This window comes from Uloborus diversus, chromosome 4, assembly GCF_026930045.1.
Source record: "Uloborus diversus isolate 005 chromosome 4, Udiv.v.3.1, whole genome shotgun sequence".
NCBI lineage: Eukaryota > Metazoa > Arthropoda > Arachnida > Araneae > Uloboridae > Uloborus > Uloborus diversus.
Genome location: NC_072734.1, coordinates 35,784,315 through 35,807,814, shown reverse-complemented (window position 1 = coordinate 35,807,814; position 23,500 = coordinate 35,784,315). Strand labels below are relative to the sequence as shown.

At 31.6% G+C, this 23,500-nt stretch overlaps 1 protein-coding gene across 1 annotated transcript in view; it reads left to right on the top strand.

The window, feature by feature from the left end:
- The window catches only part of LOC129220323 (N-alpha-acetyltransferase 25, NatB auxiliary subunit-like), a 72,646-nt gene that overhangs the window by 45,034 nt on the left and 4,112 nt on the right, over window positions 1-23,500 (top strand). The window contains 14 exon segments of the mRNA XM_054854722.1: window positions 43-132; window positions 1,262-1,372; window positions 3,488-3,557; window positions 4,242-4,341; window positions 5,883-5,930; window positions 8,532-8,635; window positions 9,806-9,858; window positions 9,955-10,027; window positions 11,370-11,412; window positions 11,499-11,705; window positions 13,356-13,482; window positions 17,314-17,373; window positions 17,455-17,549; window positions 22,268-22,381. Of these exon segments, the coding sequence (XP_054710697.1) occupies window positions 43-132; window positions 1,262-1,372; window positions 3,488-3,557; window positions 4,242-4,341; window positions 5,883-5,930; window positions 8,532-8,635; window positions 9,806-9,858; window positions 9,955-10,027; window positions 11,370-11,412; window positions 11,499-11,705; window positions 13,356-13,482; window positions 17,314-17,373; window positions 17,455-17,549; window positions 22,268-22,381 (1,295 nt within the window).

The following is a 23,500-nucleotide window of genomic DNA, read 5'->3' as shown; positions in this document are numbered from 1 at the left end:
AAAATTGTTTTATGATGTTTCCATAATTTTCATTTTTTCTAGGTGCTAATTTGTCGTCCACTGAGTTTCAACCAGCAGACAATTATTGTTTGCTTGCTGCACATACACTTATTAGTATTTGGAAAAAATCAGGTAATTAGCAAAGTGATGCTATTAATCACCCTATGTTGTACTCTTAAAACATTAGGTTATTGTTTTTAGCTTTATAAATACCTTGTATGGTATTTTTACTTTTTTGTAGTTTTGTTAACAAAGTTTTTAAAAATAATGTGTATTAGAAAAACACAATGGAAGTGAAACTTTTGTATGGCAGATTTATTGCAGACATTAATTATTCATCAGTAACTTTTGAATAGCATAGATTGTGTTAATTATTCATTTATTTACATTATACGTCACTGTACATCATCTTTTTCGTTCTTAAGAATGGAAATTAATGGTTTATGAGAGCTAAAATAAGTAACAAAAATTTTTGACTCTTAAATTTTCTAGAAATCATGAAAAAACTATCAGTTGCCCATATGTTTTCTCTCACTCCACACTCTTGTTCTTTCTGTGCCTGTGTTAGGCACATTCACAACAAAATTGTATATTTTAATGAAGGAAATAGATTATAAACAATGCCAACTGTTCCGTTTTTCAGGGGAGACTTTTTTTTTTTTTTTTTCACATTTATCCCTTTGTTAGGTTTAGGTATCAATTCTTCCATTTTTCTTCAGATTTTTGTATCTTATCTTCGGTTTTTCATAATTTATCCAGATTTTTGTTTTTAAAGGAAAATCAGTTTGTCTAATCCTGCTTAAAGAGTACTGCCATAGCTTTTAGACCTTTCCAAAACCGAATAGAACCACTGTTCTGTATGATATATCGTATGCACGTGGGAAAAAGACTTAGGCTTTTTTCTGTGCATTGCAGGACAGCAGTCTTTTAGCATATGTTTCTGGTTTGCCCTTTTTCTACTAATTCTCTGAATTGTCCATTGGGCAAAGCCTATTGAGCTAAAGTTCAGAGGTAGTTTCAGCATCCCTTGTTTTTTAGGTCCCCCCCCCCTCCTCTCTCAAAAAAAAAATTGTGTTTGAAATTCAAGCAAATTGTTCTGCTTGAACTGTGCTGCTCTTTCTATGTATTCTTTTAATGTATGCTTGTTATTGCCAAATTAATTTATCTACATGTCTTTGCTTAAACATTTTAGCATCTTTTGCTGCTTGTGTTATTATTTTTTAATTTGTGTAATCTAAAATTAAGAAATATTCTTTTCCAGGTGATGAACGATTAATATCTCAAGTTTTGGTTTTCTTAGAACAGTGTTTAAAAAATAGTCCTTCAAACTTCCAAATAAAAATTTTGCTGATGAAGCTATATAATGCTATTGGTGAGTAATTATTTCTTATGTTTTTCACCATAAATTATGTAGCTTCCTCCTAAAAATTTAATTTAAAATGATGAATTTTATATTCAAAATAAACACTTTGAATAATTATCAAAACTTAGGGAGTAAGAATATCTCTGTTTGGCAATTGTTTCACTTGTTTCAAAAAGTTTGATTGATTTAAAAAGCATAAAATTACATCAAAACTAGAAGGTGAAATTCCTAAAATAAACTGCCAGTGTAAGCAAATGCTTGAGTGGAAGTTTGTTCTGCAGAGTCCAGCATTAACATTTTAAAAAAAGATATTTTTTTCAGAAAAGGGGCAGTCAATATTCAAGAAACAATATATATATATATACAGTCGGACCTCCATATATCGAAGTAGCAAATTGCCGGAAAAAAATTCGATATATAGAAATTTCGATATGTATAAATAATGATCTTAGTTTATCATAAAAATCTCCTAAAACATTAAAATTAAAGCTAGTTTTGGCCAACTATAATGCCCTTTCATGTTTTTGAGTGCGTTTAGTGTAAATATCAGTACTTTTACTACGGTTTTCCGATTTCTCATAATAGCAGGAACTCTGTTTATGAAAATACTAAATTTACCAAAAAGGAGATTGTTGCGCCTTCATACATCTTCCTTCTTCAGCTATTCAACTCTATCCGCAACAATAGGGAATTTTCGTTTTGACAATGTAATCAAGAGAAAAGTAAATTTTCAATCTACTTAACTTTAATGATTTTCACTGAAGCTAAAAAGACTAAAAATGATAATCAACAGACAATATGGATAACTTGAACCTGATTTTACGGTATTACTGGTTTCAACTAAGATTTGAAATAAACTTGAGGGAATTTATGAACTTCAGAACGGAATAATACCTATCTACCCGCCCCTCAACCCTAGATTTCTTGTGAGGTTTCGTAGCAACCTTTAGTGAACATAATTTTCTCCCCTAACTTTTATTTTTCATGAGACAAACAGTTTAAAGTGGAAAAAAAAAAAAAAACTATGAATGTCTCTAAAAAACATTTGATATAAAGAGGTTTTTTCGATGTATAGAAACAACTTTTCTATCTAATGGACATTGGAAATTTGCTGGAAGTTCAACATACGGAGGTTCGACTGTATAAGGTAGATCTCCACACTGGGTTCCCTCGGAACTTCCTATGCCACTGGAAACACATTGATAAAATTAGCATATTTTTCTCCACTGATGACTTTTTCTCTACAAATGCACAACTATTGTTTTTGCTTCAGTTTGAACATTAGAATATCCGAAGTTATGCTCTGAGCCAAGTTTTCACTGCCAGTTAGTCTTATTATTTAAAATTACAATCCTGTTTGGAACTGTGGGTTAATTAACAAGCAATTATAGTTTTCTAGTTGCAACAGCAGGTACTGTGAAGCCAAGTTTTCACTGCCAGTTAGTCACATTATTTAAAATTACAATCCTGTTTGGAACTGTGGGTTAATTAACAAGCAATTATAGTTTTCTAGTTGCAACAGCAGGTACTCTGAAGCTTCACGTGTTAAGCATTTTTTAAACATTACTTAAGTATGCTTAATTTGTTTGCGAGAAGGAATGAACGCATCTGAGGTGAAAATATCAATTGTATTATTAGCAGTCAGTATTGTGTGACTGTGAAAAATTTCCCTTACCATTTTACTGAAACAGAATATAGAGACATTGTTATCACCTCTAAGCTTATTTTACACATTGAATGATAGAGGTAAAGCTCGAGCATTTACTTAAGCATATTTTCACACTTTGTCTTTAAAATACAAAAAAATAAATAAATAAATAGCATGTCGAAAATAGTAAAACAAATGAATTGGAATTTTAATTTTTCATTTGAATTTTTTATTTTTTAAATACAATCTGTTAGACATTCTCTGAGAAAGTTTGCTGTGAGATTGGTCTCCATTATTGTTTCAATGTTTCTAAATGTCTTCTAAAATTTTCAGGCAGTATTTTTCACCTTGAAAAAAACCCAAGCTATATCTCTGTGTACAAAAGTGGCAAAATAATTAAAATTCAGACTGCATGTTGCGTAGTAATTCTTATGTATACCCGTTATGTATTGTTTAAACATGTTTTACATGTTTAGGTGCTGCTGGTGCAACGTACAGTCAATATGAAAGTGTTGATATAAAACACATTCAGCAGGAAACTTTAGGGTAAGTGTCATACCTGTCGATTTTAGAAATATTGCCAATGTTTTGCTTATTTATTTATTTTCTGTTTTGTGGAACTACACTCTGTGTGACAGAAATTGCAGTACTGTGGTTAAACTTGTAAAAATAAAAGTAACATTTTGATTATTCGTGCTTTCATTTATACTTTGTTTCACTTCAGTCCCTTGAATGACGCATAAATGATACTTTACTTCATTTATGTTGTTCTTTATGTTCAAATACTTTCTTCATTAAAGGTTAAAAACATTAGGTTGTCAGCAAATAATCAAGTTTTCATCACTAGTCAGACCACAGCTACACCAATTGCACATGCAACTGATTTGCAAACATTCGCTCAGTTGATCCCCCTCCTTTCTGAAAGTCACTAAACAAAATTCAACAGATAATCAATAACTTCTGATGATGCTCCACTGAATTTTTTTTTTGGTCATCTGCACTTACTTTTTTGTTGTGATAAGATTTCTGTTTAAAAATAGAAATAAATAAATATAATACTTGTATCAATCATCAGCAATTAATCTGATAATTTGATTTTAAGTTTTGTTAGCATTTTTTACCATTTCTATATTTAAATGCTTTAACATTGATGTTTTGTATTAAAAGTTAGTTGTTTCATGCTGCGATACTGAAATTTTTTTTAGAAATTTATTTTATGCATCATTGCAGGTATTTGATAACTGACTCTCTTTTGTCTGGTGCCTTTTATTCAGCAGCAAGTGTGGTGCTAGGTGGAAGCATTAGGTTTTTTACTAGTAATTATAAAGATGTTAGTGTTACGTATTTCATGGTTTTAGTAATTGTGTTTTGTTTATCTATTTTCATAATATTTAACAAACACCTTTAATATAGATGTGTTTTTACTGTTTTGAATTTCTGTATGCCTAACAGAAATAATTTGAAATACAAACGTTTGGAATTTATAAGTTATGTTATGGTTTTTTCTTTCTTTTATGTACATATATATGTATATACAAGTACAGAAATCTGGAGCAAAGTGCAGTACTTCCTTTTTTAAAATGAACAAATTGAAAATTTGTTTTGAAAATTCCAATACATGATGAAAGAACAATTTATTTTAACAGTAAAATTTATTGAAAAATATTTTTTGTTAATTTTGGCAATGAATTTTTACCTTAAAAAATATGTTTTTCATGGAGTATAGTAAAAAATAAATATTTTTCTAACAAAACATTTTCTATTTGATTAGTAAAAATATTTTTGATCAAATAAATGCATATATAATGAAAGTGTAAATGAGAAAATAAATGAATTAATATGTCGTCGCCTCAAAGCAATAGTAGGATATCTAAGTGTTGTTCCTGGGATTAGATGTCTTACTGTTGCTCTAAGGTGACGATATGAGAAAAGATAAATGAGTGAATGACTAAGGAAATAAGTTGATGAATGAATAAATAAGTAAATTATTAAATCAAAGATTGTACATGAATTAGTAAAGGGATGCATGAGTGATTTGTTAAATGCTTGAATGATAATAAATTTATTATTAAATGAAGGGATGTAAATGAAGTAATAAATGGATATATAAGTGATTTCATAAATGATTGAATAAGTAAACAAAATGAACTATTTCAGATTGCACAACATGCACTTGACTAATTTATAAAACTTTTCAAAATAATCTTAATATCAAATAAATACTGCACCGAATATTAGTAGATCCCAATCAATATTTTGAATGCTAATAACAAGAACTTAATCATTTTTTATAACAAAATAATTAGTAACCTACCACTAACTATTAAGGCTCCACTCAGTTCATATCAGCATTCAATATCACTCTGCCAGCTAACATATGTAGAATTATTGGAGAAAATGAGGAGTTACTATCCGGTCATCACGAGAAAAGCCCCCGCCAAAATGCCTGCGCCTGTCTACTGCTATAGGAACAAGATGTGTCTCATTTTTCCAAGGGAATCTTAATGTTGGAAAAACCTGCACAAAAACTAGAAGGCTTGGCGAAATGGCGCCAAAAAACCTTCCTGCTAACCCTTGCAGAAAATGAACGATGTCCGTTTCTGTGTGCAGTAGACGGACTCAGACTTGACAGCGGGAGCTTTTCTCGTGAAAGACAGACAGAAAGTCCTACTTATACTCCTACTATACCTTGTAATTGATTGGGTTGTTTTGTTGTTTTCCATTCATGAAAAGTCTCATTTATTCTTACCTTTTTCTCTCTTGCTTTTAATGTCTACTACAAAAATTAATTTATATAATATATATATATTTGGTATTCATTTTTTACCAATTAAAATGTGCTAATAAGAATTAACATTTTTCGTCTTTCAGACGGTAGATTATTTGATTTCTTGTTACAAGTTTGGTTCTTTTACTAAGGTAAGAACTGTTTCATAAAAATTTATACAGCAAGTAAATATTTCCTAACAAATTTTAGCATACTTATAAAATATTGTTAAGTTTTTTAATTTTTTAAAATGTGATTTAAAACCAGGGGCTTATACTAAAGGAAATGTTTTAGCTCAGCTTATTGTTGTATGTTTCCAATCCTTAAGTTTAGCTTGCAGGTTTTTAAATATTTCTCATAAAAAATGATTCATTTGTTCTGCAATATGTTTTTAAAAATTTTAGCCAGGACTAGTGAAATGATTTTAAAATTCTCTAAACTGGAATCTGATATTAAAAGTATATGACTTGCAGTGTTGTGCATGAAAGAAAAAAAAATAAAATAAAATAAGCAGATAACGCAAACATTATCTCCAATAATGTTAAAAATTGAGAGGTTCGGGGTTTCTCCGTCGGATATTTTTTTTGCCATTGTAGAGTCAAAAACTCAGTTTAATACGATCTTTTCGTGATAATACGTGGAGGAAAATTTCAAAGCCCCACACCATGAAATTTTTCTAATTTGCAGTCTTAAAGACACATTCTAATTATCTTTGGTAATGGTAGGAGAGAAGACGTTTGGAGCGCTCCCCCGAAATTGTAGCTTCAGAAAAGTTGTTTTAGACGATTTTTGGTAATGTTAAGGGGGAGGAGAGATTAAAAGGCTCATCTCAGGAAATTTTACTAATTTATAGACTTAAAAACACATTCTAGACTATCTTTGGTAAGGTTAAGGATTGAAGAGATTCTGAGGTCAACTCCCAAAATTTTTTTAAAATTGAACGCTTTAAATTTCAAATGTAGGCAATCCATGATTCATATGTAACTTTTAGAGGACCAGCAATTTTTCGAATTTAAAGCTGCAGAAACGTAATTCTTGAAAACTTTCAATGATTTTAGGGAGGGAGGAGTTCTCCCCTGAAAACATTTTGAAACTCAAGCGCTTAAAACAAAATTTAGGTCGATATCGTACGATGTTGGCGAAAAAGAGTAGTGGGGGACCCTCCCCTGGGAAACTTTTACAAGTTATTTTTTAAAACGTGGTTTGTAGATGATCTTTGGTAATATTAACAAGAGGAAAGAAAGTGGTTTGGTGGGTCCCATATTAAAAAGGGAATGAAAAATAATTACATAACACTGCATAAAACCAGGTAAAAGTTAAATCTTACTAACTTAATGCCAATCATTAAGTGTATAACTTTTTATCGGACACTTACTAACACATATCCCTTTTCTTTCCCTAATGGGAAAGTAAACACATCTAACAAGACAAACCCATTATGCTAAATGAACCCAAGTATTTGGTGTAAACTTGATATTTTTGAAATTTTTCGTGGGGTTGCGTTGAAATTTTTCGTGGGGGCATTGTTTCCATTCTTGTTAAGACTTCACATGAATTACAATGAAGTTTTTTTTTCAGTTTAAGCTAGGAAAGAGAGTTAAAAAAAAAAAACAATTCTTGAAACTTCCTCAGTGTAGTTTTATGGCTCCCCGGCGTTGTTTTTGTATTCTTTTTAGGGGACTTCAAGGAATAATAAGGATTTTTTTATATTTAGCTCTAAAAAAGGTTTTTAACTATTTTCGAAACTTTATCAGGGTGGCCATAGCCCTCCTCTCGTTGTTTCCCTTATTGTTAGACTTTGTATGTATTATAAAGGAAATGTTTTGCATTTTTGCTCAAAAAAAGGGGATATTAACTATTCTTGAAATTTTCTCGGTTGGGCCATGGCCCCATAGCCCCCTCCCTGGATCCACCCATGTGAACACCCCCATAATCTGAATACTTTTGTTTGGTCCCAATGAGTTCAGGATTGAGATAGTTCACTGTACTTTGAATTAGTGTGAATTGAAAACAGTTTGGTTGTTACATGCTTGAAATTTTGATTTTTATCAAAATAGAACAAATTGTTTAGTATTAACAGCTTGTACTTATTCAAAAAAAGTCATCAAAAATTGTGATGTTTGTATAATGTATATTACTGTGTTACAATGTCATTTTGCTGCATGTAGTTTCCTTAGCCCTGGCTTAGGGGCGGCAGCTTACTCCTAAATCAACATGAATGTTCCGAATTCTGTTTTCTAATAGCAGTATTGCTAGGAAATTTTCTTTAAGAGAAGATAAAACAAATGATTTATCTGTAAAAAGAATTTTAAGTCATAATTTTAAAAAAAAATCAGAATTGGCTTAGTCATGCAATTAAAATGCATTTTTTAAAGACTTTAATGTTTTTGGCCATGATATCGCAAAAAGTCACCTGAAATTTTTTTGTTTTAAGTGTGAAAAAAGTCGGAGAAATTTATTGCTGAGCTGGAATAGACAGCCTGTTTAAACTCCAAAAATATGCTCACCTATTTAAAAATCTCACTCCTAGCTAAAATCTATTGTTGATTTGAAACTTGATTTTCATGCATCCATGTGATGACTTAAATATTTAATCGCTGAATTATTTTTGTAATTAGTACCACTCATTCTATTTAACATCTAAAATATTTGTAGTCAGAAATTTCTGTTCGACGACGAAAATTTTGCAAATGTATGTATGAATATGACTAGTTAAGCTTTTGTGGCAGTTTAATGAATTTAATCCATTTTAGATTCCAGAATTAGTAAATTTTAGAGAAAGAGTCAATAATTCCTTTCAATATGCTTCTGTTACTGTGGAAAGAATGATTTTAGACCTACTACTTGAAACGAAAAGGTAATTTATAATCTTATTTATTTTTTAAACCATTAAACCATATTAAAGTTTAAATAAAATATATTGATATATATTTTTTTAAATGATTTTACATCATTAAAGAGAAATGAATTTGTGCAAATTATTAATTGAAGGGGACTGGTTTGATATCAGTCAAATCTTGTTACAGTGAATACCAATGTAACAAAATATAAACTTCAACAAAATAAATATTAAATCCTGTTTTAAATGTCATTTCATTACTTGCATTCTATTACAATGGCATTAACCTTAAGACAAACAAAATTTGCATCCCCTTGAAGTTTGTCGTAATTTAACTGAAAATATAAATGTAAATAACAATATAAAAACATTTAGGAAAGTAAATGAACTACATTTTTCACATGCTTTTAAAAAAACCTTGCCTTTTAAAAAGCTGCTTGAAAAAAAGTTTTATTTTCAAATGTTTGAGAAACGTCAAAATATGTCTTCTGTTCTTGAATTGAAACTGACCTCATTACCAGTGGAAGTCTCAAGTACACCAGTACAAAATGAAACTGCCACATTACAAATAAACTTTTTGACTGAATGCACTGAAAGCTGTGAGTGAAATTAAACAGTGAAGAGGCAGCTTTTCGATATGAATATAATTATGTAAGAAAACGAAGGAGATGAGAAATAATGTTCTCATAATAAAATATTTACATGCATATTTTTAAATATCCAATGGATTTTGAGACTTAAAATTACTGTCTTAATTCTTAAATATTTCTAAAATTACTTTGATTAAAAAATATTTTTGTGCCCTGCCTATTGACTCTAATTTTACAGTACCCGTATTTAAAATTCATGAGATGTTTTTCTACCCACTAAAAAAAATGAATACTTCACTTTTAAATGCTAGTGATGTTCTGAAAGGTTGGAATGAAACTCAATTAAGCAGGTCCTTTGGGATCAAACACACAAACCCATAAAATGTTTGATAACCAAAGAAAACGTGTGAAGTACTGTAAGATGAGATATTTGGTATATCTATTTAAGCGAATTATTGTTTTTGTTTTTTGTTTATTTTTTGCATTTCAAGTTTTTTGTGTAAGCTGCAGCATGTACTGAGTGAAATTTAAATAGCTTTAAAATGACTTACAATTTTTTTTTACCCATTTTACTTAGATTTTTTCTTATTTATATTAGTTATCATGATACTGAAAAAACCATATCATCGATGGAAATTGATCCTGAGAAAGGCAAGGATATTATTTATATAATCTGAAAATTCAATAGCCAAACAATTGTAACAAAATATTTTGTCCTTAATTCTTTGTCTTCTCTATATTTTGCAGATTGCAGGCCAACTGATGAGATGACAGACAATAGAGATATTTTTATTTATAGAATGTATACAGAAGATGAAAAGTATGTTTTCCATTTTGTGCAATATTTTTACTCAAACCTCTTTACTACAGCAAGCTCTTGACTACACCAGACCTATCTAGTGGCTACACATGCTCAAGCATAATTTCCCGAGCAGCTTGTTAGAGCCAAACAATGTTCCTACTCAAGTTTGCGTGTGCAAGTCTGCTTGATTATCTGTAGCTGTTAAATTGTTGTAATGGAGTCATTTTAATGGAGTTGGTTGATAGAATCCTAACACTTGTAACTATCAAAAGTAATTAAATGTATGACAGCTATGAAAAGTATTATAGAAATAGAGCAAAATTAAAAAAAAACATCATCAAAACTGCTAACATCCAAATAATCCTTTGCTTGTTATTTATTTAGTTTTTGTTGTTTTTTATTATTATAAAATGCATATCTTATTTAACCTTTTTTATTGCCCAAGTTAACCTCTTTTTAAATTTCCAGTTTTTAAAACTTTTTATTCACTTGTATTGCCTGAGATGAGATATAGAAAGAATAAAAGAGGTTAAAATAATTTCATTAAAAAAATTATTGATGTACAAATGTGGAATTTCCACTTCCTTTTTCTCTAAAGTTTCAATGTGCTGTTTACTGCTTGAGAATCATTAAAATTAAGTTCTCAATTTAATCAAATATTTTGGAAGTGAAACCATTGATTGAATTCTGAATACTTCATTCCTTTATATCATACTACCACTATTTTGTGTTTTTTCAAATTTTTAGTGCTTTATTATTATGAAGTTTGATTCAGTAAATGCTGTTTTTTAATCTTTATTGAGCATCAGATTAGACAGGTTTTCATCTTCCAGTGCATTTCTGTAATTGTTTAATTCTGTTTTTGGTCTGGTTAAAGAAGATCATTTTTCAGCTGAAATTTTGCAGAAATTTTTCTGAAAAAAATATTCATGGATGTGTAAAATGCAAGTATACACAATCCCAGTCAGTGATAATTCCCCCCCCCCTTTTTTTGCTGTGTCGTGTAACTAGTTGTTGCTACTGTTAAAATTGTTTTTTCCTAAAAATTTGTAATGCTTAACCACTGAGAGATGGCAGATGACCTTGAAGCAAAAGCATCATTTGTATCATTCCTTATGGATTGTTTTTTATTATTTTGTAATTAGATAGGATCAGCGAGAATGCCTCTTACCACTCTGCACTTTCTAGTTGATTTTACCTATTACAAATGATGTTTCCGCTTCATGGTCACCTGCCATCTCTCTGTGGTCTAGCTTTAGTAGTAGTTAATGTTGAAATTTCATTATTTATTACATTTATGGTTGTCTTTGCATGATATATATGAGTTAAATTTACTGATGATATTCTCCTATACTTTCAGAAATGTTATTGAAGATTACATAAAAAAGTCATTTCAAGAGCAGGTAAATATTTTGAGGCCAGTTTATGGTTATAAATTATTTGTTTTCTGTTGCATTTTGTAAGCATATTGTTTTTTTTTATATTTCAGATTTGGTGGTTAAAAGTTAGAAACCTAATTGTTAGAATTATGGCAGCATCGTATTATTTGACAAAGACATCCCATGTAAATAACTCCATAGAAAATAATATAACAAATGGTGAAAAACGCAACATGAGTGACATATTAAGTGACCTAATAGCATCATTGAAAGATACTGTCGCATCTATCAACAAAGATCACATGATTAGTTCCATTGTGAGCATAATCTTTTTTGCTAGTTTTTTCTTCATTAATCATTAGTAGAACTTGCATTATATGTTTTTATTATAAAATCATTAACATATGCATGAAAGTATGCACTAATAATTTTTTGATTTATGAAAAGGAAAGTTGTAACACCTGAATATAAAAAAAGAGAGAGAGATAGAGATTGACTTTTCAATTTTTCATTTTATTGTTTTGGAGATAGATGTGTAAAACAAGTGTTCATCTATAAAGTGTGCTTATTAATTACTTTTTTCTGCAATAAATAACAAGATATTCTTCAAGGTTCTCTCTAACTATAAATTTTCTTATCCTTTAATGTTATTTCTGAAGATAAGAATATTCTTTCAATAAAGCTCTAGATAAGGGGTTGCCAGTCGCCAACCATTCCATTAAAAATGGCTACTAAAGAATCAAGTCCCAGTCGCCATAAGCAGCGACCATGCGTTTCTTTATTTGTTAAAATAACATCACTATTTGAACTGGTGTCGTGAGTCTCTAATAAGTGTTACCTTGATTTTGTACACCTTTTTTTTCCGTGGTCATTCATTTCAGATCAAATAATTTAAATTTAAGTAACAAAAGCAATGATTCCTGAAATTTTCACAATACTCGCAATAATTTTGTTTTCACGACCGGGATATTTTTTGCAATTGCCAACTTTTACAATTCCAAATTCCCTGAAAAATAGTAGTCAGACAACTGAAATTTTCTGAATTATTAAAAGCAAATAGGTTATTTACTTTTTGAGGGGCATACATATGTTTTTAAAATATGGCTACCAAAAGTGCTAAAGTGACTACCATATTTTGTGGCTACTATTCATATATTGTGGCTAGAACTCCTGGTCTAGAGATCTTTCAACTTCTTCAAATGTTCTTGATGTAGCTGAAGCATTTAACTTTTTACTGTATTTTGTCAAAAACGCTCCATGGTCATCAATTCAACAGATGTATATAATTTTAACTTTGAAGTTGCTGAAATTATGGCATTTTCTTTTTCAATATGAATTACAAGGGCAAATCAAAAAGTCTTTGCTTCTATTTTTTTAAGCAAAAATATGGTTGTGAAAACAAAGCAAACATATATAATCCCAGCCGTGGCAGTTCCTTGAACCGTACCAGCCATATCTGCTTTTTGCTCGGAAGAGCGGAACTGCTATCAGTCATTTGAGATGATGGTTGTTCTTCAGATGTCCACAACTTATGAGCAGCGAAATGTTATTCGCTTTGTATGGAGCAACAGACAAAAGCCCCTAGCAATTCATAGGGGCACCTACAGTCTAGTAATTTTTCACGTTTTCGCTCCACTAAAGAAGTTTCTGGCAGGCAGAGATTCACATGTAACAAAGAAGCCATGAACGCGGTCTGACGGTGATTCCACAGGCAGCCAGAAGAATTTACCACAGGGGGATTTCTAATTTAGTGCTGTGATGGGACGAAAGTCTAAACCGGTGTGGTGACTATGTGGAGAAATAATATAATGTACGTAGTACACTACATATATTTGTAAATATCTGTACCTGTTTTTGGCGAATAAAAAATAGTCGCAAAGACTTTTTGATTTGCCCTTGTATATGAATAATACGAATTGCTCTTTATCGATTGTGTAACTTTTTTTCCTCATTTTACTGTTTTTTAGTTTCCAATACAAGGCCCCGGTCAATCTAGGTTATTAAAATACTTCCAAGATGGTCATATAGATGTTTTAATTGCTCTTTCAAAATTAGTTTTAACCTCTCATAACTTAATTGATAGCTTAGTTATAGGTAAGTTTAATTCTTTCATTTTTCATATTCTTAAGTTTATTTCTATCAGTGGCTTATATTCATTGATGACCCTCTAGTGTAGCGTTTTTTTAATTTCTTTGATTAGTGGAACCCTTTTCAATGCTCACTTTTTTCGTTGAGCCCCTGTTGCTTCAATAGTTTGGAGTGGCGTAGCCAGTATTCTGTTTCGGAGAATGCCTAGGTTCTTACCTCAAAGAGATTATCACATTAACTGTTTGTCATTAAATCGCTAATTAATTTCACATAATTATAGATCATTTTAATTATTGGTGATTGCTAAAATTATGATTTCGTATTGTAAACTATCAGTACACTCCTGTTTGTGATTCTAAGAAATACTCAGAATTTTTAAAAGGGATAAATAACCTCAGAATTTATGCATGAGTTAAATGATTAAAATATCTTCTTAATTAAGAAAGGAAATACTAAAGTGCTTTACCTACAAAAGTGTTAATAATTCACTTAAATTTATGTTAAAAATGTTTTTAAACCTTAATTTTTTTTTAAATATCTCTTATTTTTTAACATTTTTAAAATTTATTTACAAATCAGACTTTTGTGATGTCACTGTGTGTTCCCTCAGACAGAACTAGAGGTGCTGTATATATAGGAGCCTTAGACAGAACTAAACCATTTAGACCCTTGTGACCAGTACTACTCCTTAAATTGGTCATCACTCTAAAATGCTGAATTTGTCCTTTCAACTGCTGCCTTAGATGCAGATTGTGGAAGTCTGATCAGTAAGGCATAGAAATTGTGACTGGAGAGTCTCAGGTTCGATAGTCGCTGGTCGAAGATTCGCCGTCTTCATTAATGGTGACTGGGGGACGTTAAATATGCTTGTGGTCACAAAGTCCGCCAAGTGAAACATTGCCTCTGGTGGTGCTTTACCAGTGATTGCTTGATTTCTGGTATGGTTCAAAAAATCGGAGGTTTCTTCAGGGTCCCACCCTACTGTTTAAGCCACAAATTGTGGTAGGTAGGGGGGACTCTGAAGTGAAAAGTGCCATAAATACTTTTCGCTCCAGAGTCCCTTTACCTGCCACTATATGTGGCTTATCCAGTTGGATGGAAAACTAAAGACAGCTCTTTTTTGAACCAAACCAGTAACCGAGCAACCCCTGGTCCATCAACTCCATAGGTATCGCTTTACTTGGAGGACTTTGTGACCATGAGCATATTTAATGCCCCCCCCCCCCCAGTCACCATTAATGAAGACGTTGGATCTTCGACCAGCAAGGATCGGACCTGGGACCCTCCAGTCAGAAGTCTGATGCCTTATCGACAGGCCATCACGGCTTTGCCCTAGGTACTGGGAGAGTGGCTAGTATCAAGGGCAAAATATTTGAAATTTATGTAAAAAATCATAATTTATGGCAATATTTGGTAATGTTGTAATAAAGGGATTTGGGGTGCTTTCCCGAAATTTGTTCAACATTGAAACCACTGTTAAATTATTTTTGGCGATATTAGGAAGTCAATAACTTTTTCAGAAACTTTTTCAAAATTGCAGATTTTAAACCAATTTTATGTTATTTTTGGAGACATTCGCTGAAAAATAGGCATTTTGGGATCCCAGGCTATCCAGATGGGTAATAATGCTTAGATTAGTTGCGAAAGTGAAAGTAAATGTATTTTTGAAAAGGCGTTATTTTTGTCAATTTTTTTAAGCCACAAATTTAAAAGGTGTAAAAAGAAAATATACAAATTTCATGGAACCCCTGAGAGAGCTCCGTGGAACCCTGTGGCAGACTTGCATAATATAGACGAACGTGCGAACGGCATTCACAGAAAATTTTTGGCTCTACAGAAATTTATTTTAATTGCTAACGTTAATTTAATTTCTTTCTTTTTCTTTTTTTAAGGGAAATTTTAAAATTCCTGTAAATTTCTGTTGAAGCCTTTTTTGAAAACCTTTTAAAGCACATGTGTGAAAAAATAATGGTTTGCGCAGTTTTCTTCTGTTGATGAAAGATAAGCATAAACTATATGCTAATTGTAAAAAAAAATTAAAACCTTTTTTTTTTTTTGTTTTTTTTAAATGTTTGAATATAAATTTAACTCTTTAGTCAAGGGTCAATTAGGCAAAATAATTATTTGCAGAAAATTTTCCAGTTAGGATTTGTTTTCGCAGAAAGCTTTTCATTTTATCTAAGTCTGCCCTGTGGTTCCGTGGAACGCAATTTAAGAAACGCTGCTCTAGTGTAAGATCATGGAGAAACAAATGATAAAGTCCTCCAGTGTGATTTCTGTAATAAACTTGAATCATGTTTACATCATTTTTCTCTTTTTCGAAACTGAACTTTGGTAAAAGATTTTGTCCACCCTAAAATAATGTTTTAATGCCAGGGGTAGGATCAATAACAAAGTTGATGAAAATGAAACATATGTGCTCAAAATAAGAATGTTTTTTGGCTTACATTAATATTTGTTATTTATTGTCCTAAAAATATCCTAAAATGTTAAGCAAATTGCATGCTTTTTTTTTGTAAATTTCCTATTTGAAACCTGCAATGCAAGTTTCATTGTAAGGTACATTGTTTTACTTCCTTTTACAAAAAAGGAAGTATTGTATTTGCAAAAAAATGTTCACTCTGAAATTGAGCTTAATTTCCATTTTACTCACCCCCGAATGAATGTTGAGTTTTTTTTTTCAACCCGACCACACGTGGATATATGCCTAGGAACGTACAGACACCCGAAATATCCATTTTTATGATCCCCTATTTAATTACAACGAGTTTTCTCGTGACGTCTGTATGTAGGTATGTATATGTGTATGTGTGTTGCAATAATGGAATGTCCTAGAAAGTTAAATTTTGGTACGTAGACTCCTAGTGGGGTCTAGTTGTGCACCTCCCTTTTTGGTTGCATTCAGATGCTTTAAAGGGGGTCTTTTGCCCCTTTTGGGGACAATCATTGTTAATTTCAATGTAAACTCAAGTGGTGTTATAATTTGGCGGACACTTGGCAATATATCGCAATTCTTTTGGTCACGGACTTGAGGACAAATTTGGCGATTTTTTAAATTTTTTTTTTTAAATCTGGTTTTAATTTGGCCATTGTTGTTGATATTTAGAGAGTAAACTATTGAATCACATTAAAACTGCCAATAATGAGAAAATGACATTAAATTGGAGTAAAAGGAAGTCATGTGATGCACACATCAGCTCTTTAAGTACTGGAATTTTCAAAACAAATTTCCAATTTCTTCATTTTGGAATTCCCTATTAAAAGTTTAAAATCATGTTCAAAATATTTCTTGTATTATTAACGATTGAGTGTCTCACACTTCTATTGAATTTTAGCAATTTTTCTACACCATGTTTTTTAGATAAATTGCTTCTGAGGAGCTTCTTTGCATTCATTTTTCTCTCCTCAGTTCATTTTTATTGATTTTTTTAAAACTATTATGATGCAGATTTTTTTTATATATTTTTTTATTTATGGACAAACAGAGAATATGTGATGAAACCTGCAAAGCTTATTTAATGGTTTTTATTGTTGTTTTAGTTTTATTATTATTTATTTTTCTTACAACAAATTCTATTTTATTTGGTTTCACAGTCAAAATATAAATTTGAATTCAGGCCATTAAAATGTTATTTCCTTTTTTTTTTCTTTTTATGCATGAAAAATTTATAGCACAAGCTATTTTTATTGAAATTAAATAATAGTAAAAGGAATTTAATACATGAGTTTCAAAAAAAAAAAAAAAAAATCAAATTATTCAAAACTTAAATTTTAAAATATATAAGAATTATATGTATCCGGGTTTTTTTCTAAATTAATGAGATTAATTTTTCATAGATTCTTCAGAAGGAAAAACTGATTTTGAAATTATTAATGATGTAAAGAATCAATTTCAAGGTAGTATTTTCGTAATTATTTCGATAAATACATTAAAAATTAAATATGAAATAATTCTTTTGTGTATTCATTTTGTTTCAGCTTTCTCAAAAACAATTCAAGACAGATTAAAAAATGAAAATCCGAGTCCAGTACAAATCAAAAGCCATCTAGAAGATTTTGCTAATTGTGTTGAGGTGATTTCAGTTTTTCTAATGCAAACCAATAAGCCAATATTTGATGCATGTATTCTTGATGTTAATGCAAAGATAGTTCATTTTGTTGTAACTGCATAGCAATTGTTATTTACTATAATTGTGCATCACATAGTTATAAATGCATACCTGTGAATTCTTCTCTCTCCCCCCCCCTTCCACCACAGTGGTCTTCTGACCAAGAGACAAACTCTTTTTTCTCATTTAATGGTACATTTGGTTTTTTCTACAATTTTTATTTCCTTCCACTAAGAATTTGCTGTTTTCAGTAGTTATAATGCAAACCAAAATTTGCAAAGCCTTAACCCGATCGCACCCAGCGTCACACGGACGCTACACAACAATTCCTCTCTTATCAGCCCAGCGGCATGTATCCGCTACGCGCTCTGATCAACGCTGACGTCCCAGCGTCACATATACGCTTTCTCGAAATGGAACGATTGAATTGAATATTTAAACGATAATAGATGGCGCTAAATGGCTATAACTTTGATCATATTCGAGTCACATGGTATTTGACCTTCATGTACACGCTTTAGTTTCTTATTTGGACCTCTCAATGGGATAGATTTTTTTTTAATGTAAACAACAGTGAATCACTGCTCTGCGCATACGATTTATGAGGTCTCAATTGCTCTTGTTTATATCTTTGCTTCTCTTTTTTTGTTACGAGTAATTGAAAGAGATATACATCTAGCTGAATAAATTATGGGGGAGGGGAGGTAGGTTAAAATATTTTTGGGTATGTGTTCCAGACTTGTGGGATTCCCCGTTCGATGTGAGTACAGGAAGGATTTCAAGCGGCACTGAAGTTTATGATTATTTTTGAATCCTTTCTGATATTGTTCTTCTTTATTTATTCTTTTTTATTTGGAGACTGGAACATTGCAATAAAAGTGGTTAGCGAAGTGAATGAAAGGGAATGTTTTCGAGAGAATTATGAAGCAATTTTGAGACTTGTTGCGTGGGAATTTAACTAGTTGAAATACGTTGACCTAAGTTGTTTTAATTAAAATTACATAAGGAACATATTTTTTTGCTACATTTCTTTTTCTTTGATTGCACACTCACGATGTCTAACTCTAACTTTGTTTTTGTGCACATATTATTTAACTTTGTGCACATAGTTAAAGTTTTAGTATTCTACTTATTTCACTCCCTTCTAATAATGTAATAGTCTTTATATTAATAATTAGTAATCAGTAGTACATTGTTTAAGCAGATTTAAAATTTCAAGTCATTATTTTGAAATGCTGATTTTATATGAATATTTTTGTTCAGTTATGCTTAACTGCTGTAAATGCTCAGGCCGATGGCGGCGTTCCATTTCGGAACGTTCGGTTTCGTAGCTGCGCTTCGTTTTCCATGCGCTGGTCCTCAAGGGGTTAAACTACCTCTTTTTTTAAAGTTTGCTCAAAATATAACTCTATTACAAGATTAAAATGCACTTTCAATGAAAAAATCCCTCCCTCAAATCTTCTGGTTTCCGAGCCAGCTTTCTTCTCTTTAAAAGTCATTTAAAATCCATTGCTGGACTAAAGTTTACATTTGACAGATATGTAAGTTCCTTTCAACAAGCCCTCTTCTAGCTCTATATTAGTTACTTTTGTGAATTGAATCTCTTGCTAAACTTTTATCTTTTACTAGCTTCACTTGGCTCCGCTCCGCTGTGACTCTATTTGGTGTTAATTTTAATGAAGTCAAGTATTCTGGTGAACAGAGATTCATAGAGAAAGCACATTATTCAGTTTAATACCCTACTTCGCTTTGCCCTGTCTTGTATATACTGTTGAATGAGGAAAAAAATTCACTGAAATTCATTTTAGGCTTTTAGGCAGTGAGAAGCAATGGGATGTAAGTAACCAGGGCCATATCCAGAGGGAGGGACGCCCCCCCCCCCCCCCCGAAACCCAAAATATTTTGTACCGTAAAACAGAAGAAAGTTTTTTTTTTCTTTTGAATGTCAGAAAAGGAAAATAACTAAGTTTTTTGTTCTTAATTTCTTATCTATTAAACGAGTGAAATTTTGAAGTTATACAGAAAAAGCAATTCTAGTTCTCATTAGCTGCAAAGAACTTTAGACTTATTAGGACTTCCTGTTCTCTTTCCTAATTCAATTCTGGGTCATCCAGGGCCAAGGCAGCCCCCCCCCCCATTGTCAGTTTGATAGACTTGCCGTCCTCCCCTAAAACTCTTATAAAACTTACACTGCACCAATTTGGAGCTGGGGACTCCCCAAGGGCGGAGCCCTTAGTTTGCGATTAGGCTAGTATTTGGTTACGAAGATGTGCCAAATTCAGCTCCTTGATCTTGATACATCTTGCATAAAAAATGCAAAAATCATGATTCTCTTATTTTCATATTATATTTTTCAAGATAAATTTTTGTGACTGATATGTTCCATGTCTTGCCATTTATTTAATTCTGAATTCAGTATTTTCGAAGTTCTTTTGTTATTGCTTGTTTTTATCTTACATCTAATGCATACTGTTAATATCTTAAGCAGGAGAAAAAATATAACTCTACTCTGTTTAATTTTCTGCATTACTTGTGATTGCAATTTTTTTTTTTTTGAGAAATATTTCGTTACATTTATTTTTGACTTAAAAGAGGTGTGTCTTACAAAGTTATAATCATTTTGTAAGACTGCAAACAGCTTCTGAAAGGCCAAATAAAATGCTTTAAATAATTTCAACTGTTCTAGCGTCTTTAAAAAATATTCAAGTTTTTGAAATTCTTTAAAAAGTACATCAATTTTGTCTCTTATCAAGAAAATAAAGTATGAATTGTCTTAATTGCCAGAATATCACTCTTTCGTTCTTATTTTCTGAATCTCTACACCATTTCTTTTAAACTATTTTGTACAATTTTTACTATAGGGCATTTGATGAAAGGGGGGGGGGGATGATCACAAACTACACAAAAAATGTGCTTCTCTTTTCTCCATTGTTTTTCCTCTGTTGATTAATGTCAACGATTTGTCAAACAAGCAATTTTCATTACAAAAGAACTTTTAAAAGGTTTTGTTTGTTTATTTTTCTTAATTCCTATTTCATTTATTAATTCCTATTCTAATGCCTATTCTTCTCCATTACCGCATATAAGGTCTCAAAATAAAGTTTTTTGTATCTATTTTTAAATAATTTTCCCCGGGGGGTAAAATCCAGGACCTCCTGAAATTATGGATGTTTTACATCCCACTTAAAGGGCCACTCTCCTCTTATGCTTACCACTACAAGGTGGGAAAAAAAAGAAATAATGATAAAAATAACAACAGTGGAAAAAAAAAAATTAATTTGAATTTTTGGCATCTTGAATTCAAATTATGTTTTTCGCAATCACGAGCGTGTGTGGGTGCGTAAGTGTATGTATGCATGTGTGTGAGTGAGTGTTGTGTACGTGCGTGTGCGTGTTGGTGTTCGTGTGTGTGTAGGCGTTCGTGTGTGTGTAGGCGTTCGTGTGTGTGTAGGCGTTCGTGTGTGTGTGTAGGCGTTCGTGTGTGTGTGCAGGCGTCCGTGTGTGTGTGTGTATGTAGGCATGTGTTTGTGTCTGTGGGCAGGCATGTGTGTGTAGGATATGGACGCCACTGCCCAGCAAAAGTGGATTCCGGGGGCAGTGCTCAGGACCAGCCGCTCCGCCGCCGGTGGACGGTGGTGCTGCAGGACTGGTCCAAGCTGAAAAAGGAACCGGAACATCAAGGACGGTCAAGTGAGAACAATAAGCAATCGTGATTGCTCAAAAAAACGAGGCAAAATCATCTAGGTTAAATATTTTTATGCGTGTTTGTGTCTATATAAAAATATATATGTATGTGTGTGCCGCTTGCCTTGTCTAGTGGTCAGAGAAGTCTGACTGCGACAGGAAGGTCCCGGTTTGAATCCCGGCTCGGGCATGGATGTACTTTCTCTCCTTTCTTTGTCCTTTCTTCGTGTGAATGTGTTGTGCTGTGAATGGTTGCCTACGCCCTAAATGGGTCCTTATGGCAGGTGTTTACTTGTAGAAGTCGGACTTCATGCCAAATTACAGTACAGTTGGAAAAGTGAAGCAGCGCTCCTCAAATTGCCAGCCTAGCTGGCACATGACAACAACAACATATGTATGTGTGTGTGTTAGGGCAATGTGCGAAACTGGGCCCCCTCCCAAAAAAAAATTCTGGATACAGCCTTGTAAGTGACAAAATTAAAAATCTGGTGAAAACCAATGCAAATGATATTAGAACCTCTTCTCTGCTTTGGGGCAAGAAATAGTACTAATAGACCTAGTAGGTGCTGCTGTACAGAATGATTAAGGAAAATTTTTTTTAATGAAAGCCTACCAAGGATCTGAACTGTAAACATGATTTATACGAAACTTTAATTAGTGCATTCACATCCCTTTGCTTCTCAATGCCTCTTTATGCTCGAAAGAAAGTGACTAGACTAGATTTCTTCACTTTTGTGTTGAATTTTAATTTATTAAGTTTTATCTTTTTTTTTTATTTGTGGTATTTTTTACACAGATAATGTTTTTTTTCTAATTCTAATTCAAGGCAGTTTTTCATCTGTTTTAATGCAATAAAAGATCTTATTTCATTTTACTGATTAAATATTTAACAAAAATCGCCATTCATAAAATTTATCAATAAAATTTCTCTTTTGATAGTTTTAGTTTGCATTATGTTTTAATTCACCTAAACTTCACTGCTTTTATTCCACTTTCAGACTTTAGGCTTAGGTTCTATTTTGGTTAGCATTTGTCATGCTATCCTAAAACCAGTCAGAAGTTCAATAATGAGGAAAGGAAAAAAGAAGAAAGAAAATATTCCACAAGTCACAGTAAGTAAAAGAAAATTTAATAATTTCTCTAGCATTAATTGTTCATTTTATGCTGAATGATTTTTTATGAACTATTGAAAATGAAGGTATGTACAGGATTTAGTGCTACTCTGATAAAATAAGTATTATGATGTGCCTGCATTCTCTTCTCAATCTTTATATCAACCATTGCACTTGTTACAAAATGGGCTGCCTCCTCATGTAATAAAATCTGTTTCTTTAATTCTTGCCATTATATTTTTTACTTTTTAACTTTGTATAATTTAAAAAAAAGATAAATACATAGGGTTTGTACGCCTTTGAAAAACCTTGAAAAGTGCTTGAAAAAAAAAGTTCATTTTCAAGAGCTTGAAAACATTGAAAAAGTTTTAAAACCTTGAAAACGTTTCTTAGTGCTTAAATTCTCTCAAAAATCAACGAATTGTGCTTAGAAGTTTTAAAAAAGTATTTCAGCAATGCAATTTTCTGAACATGTGTTCAGTATGCAACATCGCGAAAAATTGCTTCCGTGTTTGGGATTTCAATCCTTTTGCATCTTGTAAATATTTTGATGTTTTTTTACAACCGAAAGATATTTTGACATATGGTACCTTAGATTAGTTTATTTTTTGTTTAATTTCATTAATTAACAAAGAAATTAATTTGGAAACCATGACAACATTGAACTTACTCGGGTTTCGCGGAAAATTGCTCTTGTGTTTGAAATTTCAATCTTTTTGCTTCCTGCAAATATTTAAATATTTTGGCTAATCAAATGTTAGTTTCGCATATGCTACCTTAGATTAGTATATTTTTTGTTTAATTTTAATAAAAAAACACATAAATTTATTTCATGGGAAACATGCCACGTCGAACGAACTCGGACTTTGCGAAAAATTGCTTCTCATGTTTGAAATTTCAATCTTTTTGCATCTTGCAAATATTTAAATATATTCACTAATCGGATGTTATTTTCATATTTGCTACCGTAGATTAGCATATTTTATGTTTAATTTCAGTAAAATATAAGTTTATGTTATGGGAAACATGACAACATTAAACTTAATTCGCGAAAATTTGCTTCCCTTGTTTGAGATTTCAATCCTTTTGCATTTTGTAAATATTTTTATATTTTTGGCA